The sequence below is a fragment of the Dasypus novemcinctus genome, chromosome 10 (genome assembly GCF_030445035.2).
Source record: "Dasypus novemcinctus isolate mDasNov1 chromosome 10, mDasNov1.1.hap2, whole genome shotgun sequence".
NCBI lineage: Eukaryota > Metazoa > Chordata > Mammalia > Cingulata > Dasypodidae > Dasypus > Dasypus novemcinctus.
The window spans coordinates 76,205,884-76,222,404 of NC_080682.1; the positions used below are offsets into that span (position 1 = coordinate 76,205,884).

A 16,521-nucleotide genomic window follows, 5' to 3' on the forward strand; every position below is an offset into this window, starting at 1 on the left:
GCATCTGATGGGGCCAGGACCCGTACACAGTCAAGCCAGACACCGCAGTCCTCCAGGGACGCCCCATCTAGCAGCAGAAACGTGCCCAGTATTGCCAGATGCTGACGGTAATGTAGTAACTGCTGAAAGGACTAGGGGGTGGAGAGGAGCCATGGGAACACTGAAGGCCCTTAAACCTTCAAGGGAAAGGGGACTGCAGGGAAGGAGGAGAGTGGTACCTGAGCTAAGCGTAAGAGATAAGGCGGCGTCAGCCTCCCGGAGGTGGGAAAGGAGCAGCACATCACAGGCAGGAGAGCAGCCATGCAAACCTCACGCGTCCTTGCAGTAACGACGAGCCAACACGGCCTGAGAACTTACCATGTGCCAGGCATGGCTCCAAGTACCTGTGTCCAAGTATTTCATGTGTGTTAACTCATTTAATCTTTTACCACCCTGAAAGTCAGTACTGTTACTCTCATTTTACGGCTAAGCAAACGGAGGCACAGAAAGTTTAAATTACTTGTTCAAGATCCCACAGCTGGGAAGCGGCGGGAGGCAGGACTTGAGCCCATGCAGGCTTGTCCCTTACTTTCCTGCTCAGCACGAGTTGCTACCTCTGCCTGGGCCTTCGGCAGCCTGCCCTCCCCCTGGAGGGGCAGAGCGTGCCCCCCTTCTCAGGCCTCACACCCTCCGGTATTTTGTGGCATGCTCATCTTGCTTTGCTTCATCCCATCATCACACGCATCTGCCGATGAGCAGAGCCGTTGTGGCCCTCAGGCACGGTCTCTAGTCTCAAAGTGCCAACCCATTCACCTGTCAAACAATGTCTGAAATGCCACCGCTAGTAATTTCTTCTTCCAAATCGCAGGAGGCACTCCGGTACTCCTGAGTCCTTTGTTGGGGCATAGGCGCTCCTTGAAGGAGGAGCCCCAGACCCCTGACCTCCTCAGGCCAGAGCAGTGAATCCAGGATGGACAGCTCCCTTCTGGAGCCAGGCCCCCTACGAGCCCCGCACGATAGGATGGAGGGCAGGCGAGGGCTGAGGATGGAGAGTCATCCGTCGCTGGCGCCAGGCTTCTGTGGCCCATGATCCTTCTGTGGGGTCCTCAGGGGAGGCCCTGGAGCTGTGGTTACAAGGCCAGTTCTGCACTGGGGACCTCACGACTTTGGCCCCTCGCAGCCACACTGAGCCTTCCTCGCAGCTGTAGGAAGGGGGCCAGTTCAGCTTGGCAGCTCCCTTGCCCCCATGCAGCTGTGTGGCCCACTGCTGCCCCCCCCCCCACCCTCCTCTCCCATGACATAGCCTGTCCTCGTTTCCCTGCCAGCTAGGGGAAGGGGTTGCTGCTTGGCCAGAGGAGGCTTGTCTAGCAGGGAGAAAGGGCCAGCACGCATGGACAGCTTGTCCTGAGTTCCCTCCTTACTGAACCCAGCCAACCGTTGCCTCACGGCCCTTGCTGAGACAACTGGGGCACCGTCGCAGCAGGGGCAGCAGGGGCAGCAGAGTGACCTGCCACAGTCACACTTCCAGGGAGGGACAGAGCCAGCCCCGGTGCTCAGATCCCCAAGTCTAGAGGGTTCCTCCGAGCCTCCCCTCCACCACTTCCCCCCTTAATCACTCCACAAGAAATCCCACAGCCTCTGGGTGCCCAGGGCACTGCTTGGGGGACACACAAGAAATGGGAGCCACGCACCTGCCACTGGAGAGCTTGCTGGCTGGTGGGGGCGGCGAGGGTCACCGCCCAGCACCACCGGTGCAGATTGGATGGTAGGCTGTGGGTTGCAAGCACTATGGAACTGCAAAGACAGGAGCCATCCCTGGGGAGCAGCGCGGTTGGTGAAAGGGACTGGTTGGCGAGAGGTGAATGGCAGAGGGCAGTGAGAATGGCATGAGCCGAGGCTGGAGGTGGGGCCAGGAGGGGCATGGGCTGGGGAAGAGGGCCGGTGGGGCCCAGATGACCTTGGGAAAGCTTAGCAGTGCAAACGCTGGAGGGGCATGGGAGTGGGAGGGAGGAGGGAGGGGGGAGGGAGAGAGGAGGAAGAGGAGGGAGGGGGAGAAAGAGAGCGTTTGTGGGGATCGTCCCAGGCAGAACTGACTTCCCCTGGGGAAACTCTTCTGCCTGTCGCTGGTCCCTGAAATTCCACCCTGTCCCTTCAGCCCGTGGCGTAAGGCTTCTCTGCCTTGCCCTTACAGGCAGGGGACGCCTAAGCCCTTCCCTTTCCGGGGGGCTTCAGTGCCTGTGGAAGGGGCGGTACACACTGCCGGGACTTTGCCTGGTACCAGGAAGGGGGCTCTGACGCCCAGCATGCCTGGCCTGACCTCTCCACCTGCACTCTGCCCCGGCTTTTACCTGGGAGTGGGGAGTGGGGGGTGCTGGCAGTGGTCATCAAGGTCAAGTTTGCTTCCTCATGGGCCACTCTCTCAGGAAAGTCCAGCTTTTCCCATCCCTGAGTATCTCCTGCCCCCCACCCCAGCTTCCTTTCTCTTCGCAGATCTCAGATGGGCTCCCTCGTGGTCTTTTTTTTTTTTAAAGATGTATTTATTTATTTATTTCTCTCCCCTCTCCCCCCCACCCCGGTTGTCTGTTCTCTGTGTCTATTTGCTGCGTCTTCTTTGTCCGCTTCTGTTGTCAGCGGCACAGGAATCTGTTGCATCATCTTTTTGTGTCAGCTCTCCATATGTGCGGCCCCATTCCTGGGCAGGCTGCACTTTCTTTCACGCTGGGCGGCTCTCCTTCCGGGTGCACTCCTTGCACGTGGGGCTTCCCTACGCGGGGGACACCCCTACGTGGCAGGGCACTCCTTGCGCGCATCAGCGCTGCGCGTGGGCCAGCTCCACACGGGTCAAGGAGGCCCGGGGTTTGAACCGCGGACCTCCCATGTGGTAGACGGATGCCCTAACCACTGGGCCAAGTCCGCCGCCCCTCATGGTCTTTTGACAGGTTCCCCCAAGGAAGATTTTGCATCCCTGCCCATCTTCACTTCATGGAGTACTACTCAGCCCCACCCTGATTAATTCTTTTGAAATTTTAAATATTTCAGGCATGGAAAAACATATTGAGAGTAGTATAACAAATAGGTAATAATATAACAAATAGAGCCCCATCACCCAATTAAGATATAAAGCGTCACAAATAGTCAATGCCCCTGTACCCCCTCTCTAGTTGCATTCTCTACCTTCCCCCTAGAAGTAAACCACTAACCTAAATTCATCTCCCTCAGTTGAAAAAAATTCTTTATTTTTTTAATAAATGGGAAAGATAAAAAGATAGTGCATGGTCTTTTAATAAATTCAAACTATCTGAATTTATCAAAATGAAAAAGTCCTTCACTAGCGATCCCCAGGCCACAGTCCAGAGAAAACTGTGGTCTGCAGTTTGGTCCCACACTGCAGTGGACATGCAAGCCGCTGGTGAAAGTTTCCCCAGGAAACTGGTATTTTAAGCAGCCGCGGTCACATATGTTAGAAACACACACCACATTCCTGTGGGTTTTCATGCCCACAAGGCATTGATCTATTAATCTAGTTCGACAGCCCGTAACGTGCTCTGTGGTCATCAGGACTGGGAGAAACTCTGCAAAAAAGGAGGGGGCGGGGCATGTCTGCCGTCAAAGACGTGTGTGAAACCATGCACAATCCACCCACGTATTGGTGAGCCTTGATTCATAGTCCATATTAAAGGCTATGACAAGTTCTGCAATGAGCAACGCTGTTTAGGTTATAACTCAGCATTTCCCGCACTTATTAGATTACAGGACATCTTATCCAGGCACAACTTTTAACATCATTCATTTATTCAACAAATAGCTACTGAGTTCTGTTTTGTGCTAGGTATTACGTTAAGTGCTCGGGGATATCGTGGTGAACCAGAGAGATAGTGCCTGTCCTCATGGAGCTTACCATTTGGTGGGAGAGCTCATCTGTGAACAAATAAATAGGTGTATGATTACAGACTATGAAAAGTGCTATGCAGGAAAAAGCCAGGATGCTGTGAGAGAGTAAGTGGACAGGTCTATTTCAGATTGATTGGGAGTCAGAGAAGGTGTCTTTGAGCAGGAGATGGTTCATCTGAGACTAAAAGAAGAAAAAGGGTGGTGGTGGTCAGTGTTCCAGACAGGGAAGAGCCTAGAAAGGCCCTGGGGTGGCGCCACGCTTGGCATGCTCAGGGACCCCAAGTAGACCAGTAAGCAGAGAGGAACAGCTCGCAGAACTCAGGTGTCCAGAGCCTCGCTGGAAATGCAGGTCCGCCTCGCTCTGCAGGACCAGGCCAGGACAAGACGCGGCAATGCTTCATCGCCCGTGTGCCCGCGTCTGCTGGGCTGGGGAGAGGCTGTGGTGTGGTGGGGAGGAAATACCCACTGAGTCAGCTGGCTACAGGAGCTTTCCGAACCCAGGGGCGGGCCTCTTCCGTGGCCCTGCAGTGGCCTCCCCTGCCCAGCCCTGGGCCAGGACGGGCCACATGCAGGCCGGCCAGCTAACCAACCTTGTCTCTTTGGGCAGGTGGGATCGTGAAAGGGGATGAGATCATGGCGATCAATGGCAAGATCATGACGGACTCCACCCTGGCTGAGGCCGAGGTGGCCCTGCAGAAGGCCTGGAATCACGGCGGGGTAAGCACGCCCCTCCCTGCTGCCCGGGCCTGCCTGCCTCCAGCCTTGGCCTCTACTGCCAGGCCTTACAATCAGGGTGCCCATCCCAGGGGGGGTGTCACCCATATCCCCTAGCCAGCCAGTGTTGTCAATCGACAAGATGGGATTCAGAAAAATCAATGTTAACTCCTGCCCATGGGTCCAAGCTGGTTGTAGAAAAACAGACCCCAGGATACCTGGCCTGGCAGCCCACCCAAGAAAAAGACTTGAGGTCTTCTCTAAGTGCACACTGAGCAGGATCGGCAGCGTGCTTGGGGCTATTAGGAAGCATTAGCAGAAGTAGAGTCCCAGGATGAGGGTGGGCTGGCGGTTGTCCGCTCTGTGTTCTTCACTCATTAACCCCCCCACACCGGCTCAGGGCCACCATATAAGGCCTCCCAGGCTGTACACTGCACAACCTGAGGGGGTTCCCTCCTACAGACTGCAGTGTGAATGGTGCCCCCTCATGTTGTGCAATGCACAACCTGTACAACTGTACGCAGGCAGCCGAGTCTGAGGTATTAAGTTCAGTGCCGAGGACGCTGACCAGATGGGCCTGGGACCCAGATGAAGGGATTTGGAGAAGAGAAGACTCATGGGTAACACAATGCCTGTCTTTCATTATCTGAAGGGGCTGCATTAGGGCATGGAGCAGACATGTTCTCTGTGATTCTTGAGGCAGAGCTGGAAGGGATGGGGAGAGGTCCTGGGGAGAGAGATTTCAGCTTATTAGAAGCTATCACATGGTAGAGGGGCCCAGTGATGTTTCAGATACTTTTCATTTGGTTCCTCCAAGCCAAGAATGGACAATGATGGACGAGCCAAAGTTGTCAGTGGTGCCACTGGGGGAATTCAACTCTTAGAGTCAGAAAGCTGGGCCAGATGTTTCTCAATTGGCTATGCATCAGAATTACCTAAGAAGCTCGTTAAAAATACTGTTTCCCAGGACCTACCCCAGATATCCAGGGACCAAGTTCATGGTCTATAATTTTAAGAAATTCCCCCAAGGGATTCTAAGGTTGCCACCTGGCGCTGGTCCACAGATCAGCATTTGGGACCGTGGTGTCGTTCAAGGGCCTTGCAACCCTTGCTTCTGAAGCCTTGGGGAATGGGTGCCTCGGCAGACCATGGGCCTCCGTGCGGGGGCCACCCCAGCAGCAGGAGCCCGAGCCCGCCTGCCCCCACCTCCCCACGGGAAGAGGCTCTGGCCAGCTAATCTTGGGCCCCGGGCCTCGGGATGGGAGCGGTGTGACAGGAGCTGATGTGTCACCCCACTCCTGAGTGTGCCCCCAGAGTCACACGGCTTCTCCCCGCAGGACTGGATCGACCTCGTGGTTGCCGTCTGTCCCCCCAAGGAGTATGACGATGAGCTGTGAGTGATGCTGCACCTGCCCCACAACCTCCCTCCTCTTCCTCCGGAATCTTGGCCACCTTCCCTTGCCCTTGTCCAGCCTTACCACGACTGCTTTAGGGAGCAATATCTCCTAGAGAGCTCCTGGGCTAGAGAAATCTGGGAAAAAGTCACAGTCCTCAAGCACTGTCGGAGCGGCCCCCATGGCCATCTTGTCCAGATTCTTCTTTATGTGTGGGGAAACTGAGGCCCAGAGAGGTTGAAGACCAAGTAAACAAGGAAGTTGGGACAAAGACTCAGGAATTTTGATTCCTTGCCCAGGACTATTTCCATTATACCATCATCAGATAGTTTAAAGATTTCTGTATCCATTCTGCACCCTCTGAAAGGTTCTCCTGATATCTAACTGCATTCCTTCATGCTGTATCTCTAGGTGGCCAGAACCATGGGCTTTTGGCCTCACCTTGTAGGATCTCCAGGGAGCCTAGACCTAGCCTCTGTCTTTCTCTGTGCTTCACTGCATGTCTGTCTCTCTCTTATCTGTCCCATTCTCTCTCACTTTCTCTGCATCGCTCTCTCTCTTCATCCCTCCTCCCTTCATTGCTCTCCCCTTCTCTCTTACCCTCTCCTTTTCTCACTTCCTACTTCTGAGACCCTGCTTCTCCTTCATCATCAGTCTGCATCCACTTTTATCTGTCTTTCCTGCCTCTCCCTCTGCCTCCGTGGTGCCTCACCTCCATCCTTACCGCATCACCTCACCTCCTGACCCCCATGGCCCCCACACTCGTTAGGCCCCCACCTGCCTCTTGTGACGTGCCTGCTTGCTCTCCCTGCTTGGCAGAGCCTGGGTCCCATGTGTGTCTTGGAGAAGCCAAGGTTGTATAAGTACTAATTCTGGAACCGGGGCCTAGGCAGGACCCACGGCAGAAGTCAGGTGAAGGGGCGATCCGGTGGTGCTCTGCAGGAGTAGCCAGCCCTGTTGCATGTTCCCTGCTCTGCTCTGCATGTGTAGCTCTCCTCTCCCCTCCTCTGCAGCCGAGAGCCGACAGCCAGTAGGAAAGCTCCCTAAAGATGGTGCTCCTGTGCACAGACTCGGGGGCAGGGAGTCCTCCCAGAGGGGGCTCTTCCCACAGCTGGAGCCTGGCAGCCCCGCGGTGACTAGGCAGGTGGCGCAGGGGTCGTCTCTCTGCTGTGTGTCCTGGCTGTCACTACTGTCGCTGCTGCTGCAGACTGGTGTCTGCAGGGGTGCGCAGGCGCCATCCCTGGAATGCCCGCGAGCCCTGCCGTCAGCCACACTCACATTCAGCCAGGCTCAGAGGGCCCCCTGCTCCAGGACGCAGAGCAGAGTCTGGTCAGGAGCACTTGCTTGGGACCGGAAGTCCAGCCTGCCCACGGCCCTTGGGACCTGCCAAGGCGCCCACACAGCAACCCAGCTGAGCAGGACGGAGCACTGAGCACCGTTCTCTGCTGGGCATCGACAGTGCCTCAAATGAGGGACGGCGGGCTGGGAAAGCCCAAAGGAAGCGCAGCCTCAGTTCCATCCCACCCTGGGGATGTCCTCAGCAAGCTGTGACCACAGCCCTGCTGGGAGGCCCTGCTTCCCTGAGCCAGGGCAATTAGGGGGTGATTAAGGCCGATCCAAAGAACCAGGGTTGGCGGATTGGCACTGCTCAGGTCCTATTGTGACCTGTCGTAGCCTGGGCTCTGCTCAGCTCAAACTGTCCTCTGTGCCTTCTCCCTCCCTTGGCTTCAGGCTTTGTCGGGGATACACAGTGGAGCTCAGCTGTGGACTGGGCCCACGGACAGAGCTGGCAGGTGGCTGTGAAACTGGTGTTTGGCATGGCCTGAAGCCCACAGCTGACACACCCAGGCCTGGACTTTTGATTTTTGTCGCAAGTTCCTTAAAACATTAGGGCCTCATGTTCCCAAGACAGTTGACCTGCTGTGCCCTGGCTTCTGGGATGGTCGAAGTGGCCCCGTGATTTCTGTCCCTTGTCACCTGCTCTTTGTGAGGACCCCAGCCCCTCGCCTCTAGGCCACCCTCCTTCACTACCTGCGGTGGCCGTTCTGCTTCCCCCTTGGCCTCCTGGTGCTGTGGCTGTGGCTGGTGAGAGGGGCCTCCAGCAAAGCCTGCACCCGCCTGGTCTGTTTCCTCTTCCCCACAGGACCTTCTTCTGAAGTCCAGAAGGAGAAACCAGACTCACTCCTAGAAGATGGCAAGCCCTGGAATCCCTCTTGAACACAAAGCTTGGGTCTGGCCTTGAGAGATGCCCAGCCTGCAGGCACCAGAAGGCACCCCCCAAAACTCACGCCCAGCTCCAGGGATGTCTAACTCCCTTTGGCTCTGAATTAGGGCTGGACAAGGAACGCCTCAGGCCACTCTTCTAAGAGGAGGAGGCAGCCAACCGTTCTGAAGAGGGCCCCTGGGAGCCAGGCTCTCCATTTCTTTGCCTCTGGCCCTGTGAATTTGTGCCCTCCCAGGCATGGAGAACTCTTCCCTTGAACGATAATAGGACCCAACTCTTGCGTCTCTCCATCCTGCTATTACTGCTCCTAGGATTGCTGCCACAAACCATTTCCCTGAGCTCATAAATAAACAGATTTTTCCCCCAGCCTGTGGGAGTGAGTATGAATTCAGGGAGCAGATTTGAGGTTGTAAAATCAAAACCTTAAGATTTTGACCCTTATTCACCAGATGCCTGTTCCATGATCTAAATGGGTCTAAAAGAAGGATATGATCAAAGAGTTGGCTTGGAGCAGAGAGCCTGGCTGAGCTTCAGTATCTTTTCAGCAAAGATACAGCAGGAAATGAAGCCCATATAGCAGGGAGTTTGCTGAGTTGCAAAAAGTGTAGCTGCGGGCGGGTGTGGGGTGGTCAAGCTTTTCTCAAGGACAGCATGTCATGCTGCTTCTTCTGGGGACACCAAGACAGGATGTGATTGAAAGAGGTGCACGGGACCTCATTCTCTCCATGAAATTATATCCAACAGAACTCCCTAGTGGAGAAAAGCATTTGAAGCAGGAAGGTGTAACTCAAGGAGCTGGCTGAGGTAAGTTAAGACCCTCTGGATACAGGGACAAGGGATGCTCTCAGGCTACCTTCAGAAGAAGAGAATGGGTCATGTCCATAGAGGCATCTCATGGAAGTCTGAGACCAGGAGACACAGTGTCCTGGGGCCTCCTGAGAATTGGAAGTGGAAGGTGGTTTTGATTTAAGGTGTTCTGGAGAAGAGCTCTCTCTGTCTTTTGGTGGCTGCCTCACAGCCTCTCAGCTTCTGGCTGTGCTCCAGGTGGGCTCCACATTCCATCACCAGCTTCCTCTGTTTCCTCAGAGATTCAGCTTGGCCACCATAATCTGTTTAGCTCTAGGTGACCTTTCAGCTATGGTTCCACCACCATCAGGCTCATTCTCCACTTCCTAGTTGCACATCCCATGGGTCAGAGAAAAATCCCAAGACATACCAGCTGTGACTAGGAGGTGGGGCCACGTGGCATCCACCCTGGTTGCTGAGACAGCAGGGACTGTGGGCATCAAACCAGAATCACCCATCCTACCAAAGGATAAATACAAAAGTGTCTCCCTCTCCCACCAAACCCTGGCTCAGATTCCAAGGAAAGAGTACCTCATGTGCCAAGGACTGAAAGAAGACACTTTCCCGGGGTAGGAGAGGGAGGAAGGGAGCCCTCAAGCACGCACCCACCCACTCGCTGGTCCAGCCTCAGGTTCAGCTGAATCCCCCACCTCATTCCTCGGTGGGTGCAGCTCTGAGCTGGACCCTGATGACACCCTCCCTACTCCCAAGACTTCCCAGAATGACAGCAGGGGGAGGGGGCTCAGACAAAAGATGGACTTGAAAGAAATCGATGGGAGGGGCAGAGAGAGAAACTGCCAACATTTCTAATGTCCGTTAAGATAAGCAGTACCTTCTAATAAGCTGGCTTCCAGAGGCTGCAGCCATGCTCAGCAATTCCCTGCATTTGAACCCAATACTGCTACAAACTGCTACTGAGGGCCCCAGTTTGTTGAAATCTGGAATTTCACCATTCGAACTTCATCTTCGGCTGTCTTGGTTATTGGCACCTCAGAGTGTCTGAGTTTATCTGCACTTACCAGGACTTGGCAGTGAAGAGGGCCTTGCACCCTTGGTTAGAGAAGAGGAGCTGGGTAGGTACACTGCTGGGTAGGGCAGGAAGGGGGACCAAGGGGAGGCAGGGGGCATGGATGGCATCACTCCTCAGTCCTAAGAGTGACCTTGGGCTGGCAGGGTGTAAGGACGACAATGGGCTTCACCCTTTTTTTATGGGACCTGACTCCCTCTTCACTGTCATTATGGAAATCAACTCATTTATTGGGAGGGTTGTCCCACTTAGCACCCAAAGTAGCTCTCCCCAGAAGACATCAGCATCAACTAGGTAAGAGTGGCCCAGAGAATGTGTACAGTTTCTGACCTGCTTAGTGGGCCATGAGGGACCCTGCTAAGGCCAGAGGCCACAGAGGGGACTGGTCCAAACACAGGAATCCACTTCAGTGACCAAGACTGAGCATTTGGGTCCCTAACTCACCCTGGCCAAGGACTGCCCCTGAGCCACCCCATCCCCTCCTACATGAATGGCAGTCATCACTCCTTGAATCCCAGTGTTCTCTCTCACCAGCCACCCTGGCAGCCACCAGCAACTCATCAAATCTGGCCCAGAGATGAACCCTATTTGCCACTCTTGAATTTAACCCCTCTCATTGGATATTCAGGAAAATTGAGGCCAAAGAGGGGGTGAATTGTTTGTGCACACAGTGGAAACACAAACCTAAAAAGGTTGGGAATTTAAGTTTGCCCTTTGCCTCTGAACTTTTAGCATTTTATTTGAAGTTGCTTCCCACAGCTAATCCCTGGAGTTTGCTGAGCCGGCTTTGAGCCTCTCACCTCTGTATCTCAGAGTCAGGGGTGAAAGGGCTGAGCTAAGGCCTCTGTGCTTCCAAGACACCCCCTTGGGGCCTGGGCAGGGCCAGGAGGCTTGTTCTCACCCGATTCCAGCCTCATTCCCAAGACTGATATTTGGATAAGAATCTGTTTCCAGAGCCGAAACCCTGTTCTCCTCCTGTCCCTGCAGTGACCCTTCCCGGCTCCCTGGGGTCCACGCTGGCCGTGCCTCTGTGAGAACTGGAGGGGGCAGGCCTGGGCCCCTGGGGAAGGTAGGTGGGGCTGGTGCAGGGACAGGGTGAAGGCCAGGGGGCCTGCTGCAGCTGCCCTCCAGGTTTGGGGTTTGCAGCTACTGAGCCCACCCGCCAGCCTCAGTAGGCATTCTAAGATTGCTACTAACTACAAGGTGCTTTCCATGTGTCAAGCACTGCGCTGAGCCCTGCCTGTGTCAGTGACTCATGAGGTACCCCATGAGGTAGACACTGCTATTACCTCCATTGAGGAAATGGAGACACCAAGACCTTAAGGAACACACCCGAGGCTAAATAGCTAGCAGGTAGCAAGGTCAGGATTTAGACACAGGCAGGGTGGCTCTAGGGGTCCATATCATTAACCGTTGTTATATTGCTTCATGTAAATGAAAAAGAAATGATGTACGGAATCTTATTTCAGACGCACCAGGAAAAATGTGAGAAGATAATTCCTCCCTGCTTCTATGTCGTCCCTGCTTCCGTGTGTCCTTCACACTGCAGAGTGAGCCAGCCTAAGCCTGAATCTGATCAGCTCCTGCCCCACTTAAGATTCTTCAATGGCTCCCTCACAAAGTCCGAACTCCTTGGCCAGGCCTTCTAAGCCCACCATCGCCTGGCCCCCGACATCTCCAGCCTCAGCGCTTGGCTTCAGCAGCCTTGAGCACTTCGATTTCCTTGCCATGGGCTTGCCGTGCTCCATCAGTTCCCTGTGCCGTGCGCATGCCGTTTACTCTGCCCTGTCCTTCAAGGCCCGGGCCGACTGTAAAACGGGGACCCCGGGCCTGGCGTGGAATGAGAGCTCAGTCAGTGAGAGGCTTGCTGCTCTCTCCCGGGATGCACCCTTTGGGTTGCAAGCAGCAGAAACCCAGCTCCAGATGAGCACTGAAGTGTTGGATGTCAGAGCGGGCTGGGTCCAGATGCTGGAACAGTGCCATCAGGAATCTGTGCTTGTTATCTCTTGGCTCTGCCCTCCTGTGGTTGGCTTTATTCTCAGATGGGCAATTCCCATATGATGCCGAAATGGCCTCCAGTATTCCAAACGTGTTCTACCAATCAGTGCAACTCCAGTGGGAAAAGGCCTACCTTGTCCTAATAGTTCAGCTAAATCTGAGCCCTGATTGGCCAGACCTGGGTCACACATCCTATCCTCCCTTGGAGCCAGGGGTTGGGGTCAGCTCCACGCACCATCGGGACTGAGCAAAGGGGAAGTGGTGGTTTCCAAAAGGAAGAACGGGTGCTGGCACAGAAGAAGGGGACATGATCTAGATCTGGCAGGTGAGAAGGGGTGTCCGCTAAGACCCTCCTGTCCCCAGAAGCTCCTCCCTCCTTTCCTTCCGTCCTTTTTCCTCTCCCTGTGACCTACTCTGGGTGGAGCTTGAGGCTCAGGAGGCCAGGGACCCGCTGCCCCGGGGTAGCAACCCTCATCAACTCCCAGCTGCCAGGACAGTGGCTTGGCCACCACTTGGGGAGATGAAATGGGGAAGGAGGGCATGTGCTCTGCCTACAGCACTGCAGGATTGAGGTACGGTGGTTCCAACACTTGCTCCCCAAATACCCTGAGAAGTGAGAAATGAAATTTCTTCACCCGTCAAAGGGATATAAATAGTACCTACTTCGTGGAATTGTGAGGGTGAAAAAGAATACAGATAAAGTACTTAGAAAGAGCTCTTAGCTCTTAAATTAATGTTATGCTTTTAAAAATCTGGGAGAGATGCTGTAGCAAGAGCAGCTTGGGCTCTCAGGGCTTGGGGCAGGACTTCCTAAGGGGGACTCTGAGACAGAGGGGTGTCCCTTACCCTGCCTCTGGGCCCCCACTTATTCCCATAGCAACTGGGGGGTGGGGTGATTTTCCTCCCCCACTTTCAGTGTGGAGTTCCTCTATGCACATTCCCTTTTCCTAGGAGAGCAGACCCCCTCCCCCCCCACCGCCCCCCTGCTCCCCCGACAGGCCTCCACCTGAGTGTGTGTGTGTTTACCTTTTGGACCTTTAGTATTCATCTTTGATAGTTTTTTTGTATCTTGTATTTTTAAAGTAAACTTTACTTCACCTTTAAAATATAGAATAACAGGAAGTGGCTGTGGCTCCATCAGTTGGGCTCCCGTCTCCCATACGGGAGGCCCTGGGTTCCCGTCCCGGGCCTCCTCGTGAAGGCAGGCTCGCCCGCACGCTGCGGAGCACCGCCGGCCCGCAAGCGCCACGGAGAGCCGACTCAGCAAGGTGACGCAACAAAAAGGCGACAAACAAAAACAGAAGAGCATGCAGTGAATGGACACAGAGCAAACAACAAGCAAGCCGCAAGAAGGGGAGGAATAAAAAAATAAATAAAAGAGAAAATAACAGACAAAAGGCAGCTAGCCAACTATGGAAGCATTACCTTAAAAATTCTGTCCAGAAACATTGATCTCATTTAATCCTAAAAAGAAACTCAATTGATTGACATTTTATCTCTGATCATTTTATTCTGAATGCATTCATAAGGTGTTGGAGAGCGCAAACAGATGTATCAGTTACCTCATGGCACATAACGAGCATGCTGGCCACCTCTTGACTCAGAACTTACCCCTGGGTGACCCAATGAAAACAAGATAGAAAAATCTATATGAGTGGACAGGTACTCCATAGGCCAGGGATAGAGAACAATGAATTTCCTGTTTATAAACGGAGGAGAGACCACTGTCCCCCTCCCCTCCCAAAAAGAAAGGGGAAAAAACTTTGCATCTTTCAGACAGATGGAAAGTATTCTGGGTTCTCACTCTACCCTTCTGAAATGTAAAAACCCAGGGAGATAGTGCTCAGGTCTGGCTGGCCCCTTGGGAGCTTAACCTAGGGACCTAGCCCTGGCTCGAAGCCCTTGGGAAGGTGGGGGTGGGAGAGAAGAGAAGTTTTATTATCCTCGTGGATCAGAGCAATTAACTAGATAAATGGCTGTAGGCCTAACGCTCATGGTATGTGAAAGGTAAAAATGCTTTTAAGGGAAATGAAAACAAACATCCCCCATCTTTATATCATAGGGACAGAAATGTGCTCAGGAGGCTAGGGCTTTTTACAGGAGCATTGAGAAATCCAGGGCAGTTTTATTGCCCCAGTCCATGTGCACTCATGAGGCGCACTGGTCACGGGTGGGCAGACTACAGCAGGTTCTCAGTGAGCATTGCTGGTTAGCAGTGAAGGCAACTGCTTGACGGGAAGCAGAGTTCTCCCTCCCTGCCTGCAGGTGGCACAGCTGGCCACTCTGGTCACGGACTCTTCATCGACCATGGGTGTTCTGAGACCAGTGAGCCAGTTCAGACTGCTGATCAGGCCCCATTCCCTCACCTGACAGGTAGCCATAGAACAAAATCCTGCCAGATGCAGCTCCAAACTCACGCACGGTCCACCAGACAGCCTCCTGGTGGAAGCCTCAAGCCGGCAGTTCCTAACTCAGTGACTGCAGATGGATTTAGGGAGGGCTTATGAATCCCAGCATCTGGAACCCTGTTTGTGGGTGAATTGTGTCCTCCAAAAAGATAACCTCCAGGAGCTATGGATGTGACCTTACTTGGAAATAGAGTCTTTGCAGAGGTAATCAAGTTAAGGTGAGGTCATACTGGATTAGGGGTGCCTAATGCAACACCTTGTGTCCTTTTAAAGAGAAGGAAATACACATAAAGAGAATAAATGAACACAGAGAGAGAGAGAGGGAAGATGACCGTGTAGATGGGGGCAGAGGTTGGAGTTCACAAGCCAGTGAACGTCTGGGGGCTTCCAGAAGCTGGAAGAAGCAAGGACGGATTCTCTAGAGCCTTCAGAGGGAGCATGGCTCTGCCTACACTTTGAATTCAGACCTCTAACCTCCATAACTGTGAAAGAATAAAATTTCTGTTGTTTGTTTTTTTTTTAAAGATTTATTTATTTAATTCCCCCCTTCCCCCCGGTTGTCTGTTCTCTGTGTCTATTTGCTGCGTCTTGTTTCTTTGTCCGCTTCTGTTGTCGTCAGGAGCACGGGAAGTGTGGGCGGTGCCATTCCTGGGCAGGCTGCACTTTCTTTTCACGCTGGGCGGCTCTCCTTATGGGTGCACTCCTTGAGTGTGTGGCCCCCCCACGCGGGGGACACCCCTGCGTGGCGCGGCACTCCTTGCGCGCATCAGCACTGCGCATGACCAGCTCCACACGGGTCAAGGAGGCCCGGGGTTTGAACCGCGGACCTCCCATGTGGTAGAAGGACGCCCTAACCCCTGGGCAAAGTCCGTTTCCCTCTGCTGTTTTAAGCCACCCACTTTGTGTTACTTTGCTACAGCAATTCTGGGAAACAAATGCAAGGCCCCTTTAAGGGGTATTCAATCATATTTCAAAAGCGTCTCTGACCCAAAAGAGGGTAAGTCCTCTATTGATGATTCAAACACAAAAACCTTAGCAGCAAGGTGTTGAAGACGCCCCCCAAATTGAACATGTACACTACTTGGGAGCATACGCTGTATGCACCACTGTATCTCTAGCACTTAGTAGGATCCCTAGCACATAGAAAGCGCTCAATAAATATTGTTAATAAGTGAACAAAGAATAATCTGTCAAAAACAGACCACGAAAATATCTCTCTAATGATACATATCATGTCGATCAATGAGAAAATTGAATCCAATTTATAGACATCAATTTTTCACTCATCCGGGCAGGTGCACAGCTTTTAAATGCCCGTGGGTAAATAGCTTCACAACTGCTTCCTTCATTCATCCCCTCATTCATTCATTCATTGATTTCACAAATACTTATTGAGATTGAGCACCAACTCTGTGCCAGAACCAAAGCAATGTAAGACTCACCACTCCCAGCCCAGCGGCAAATGGACCCTGATGACTCATCGCAGTATCGGGTGGCCAGTGCAGTGGCAGGTGCTGTACAAGTGCTGGGGATCCAAGAAGGGACCTTAAGTCTATCTTCCCCGGGAGGATCAGGGAAGCCTTCCCCAAGGGAGTGACATTTGAGTTCAGTGTTGCAAACTGAGAAGCAGGTGGTCAGGTGGCTCAGGGGTTTGGGGGAAGGGTTACCCCCACGGAGGGCACAGCACAGCCTCTGGGAGGCTGTTTTAGCTTCCATCGCCTGGTTCTGGGCCCACACAGCAGGTGCTTCCTAAGTGTGGATTGCCAAATGAAAGGCAGCTCCTGAATCTCCATGGGGTGCTGCCTAGCTGGAAATTCCAGAGCACACACTCTAGCCCCCACTCCCTCAACCCGTCCATTATTTTCCACGGCTCCCCTCAGTGCACCCTGATCCCAGCAGGGCCTATTGGTTCACTCATTGCATCTGGAATAAATCTCATTCCAGCTTCCTTACCTTTACACACCAGTACCCTCTCCCCGACCAGCCAGGCTGCCCCCTTCTTCACCTGTACAGACTGGGCCATCCCGCAAGGCTAACTTT

The 16,521-nt window shown here is 53.6% G+C and overlaps 1 protein-coding gene across 5 annotated transcripts in view; it reads left to right on the forward strand.

The window, feature by feature from the left end:
* USH1C (USH1 protein network component harmonin) overlaps positions 1–8,568 on the forward strand; it is a 55,082-nt gene extending 46,514 nt beyond the window's left edge. For all 5 annotated transcript variants that reach the window (XM_071218155.1, XM_071218153.1, XM_071218156.1 and 2 more), the window contains 3 exons: positions 4,478–4,587; positions 5,922–5,977; positions 8,122–8,568. In XM_071218155.1, coding sequence (XP_071074256.1) covers positions 4,478–4,587; positions 5,922–5,977; positions 8,122–8,134 — 179 coding nt within the window. In that variant the 3' untranslated portion in view covers positions 8,135–8,568. The remainder of the gene's footprint in view (positions 1–4,477; positions 4,588–5,921; positions 5,978–8,121) is intronic.
* Positions 8,569–16,521: the final 7,953 nt, after the last annotated feature.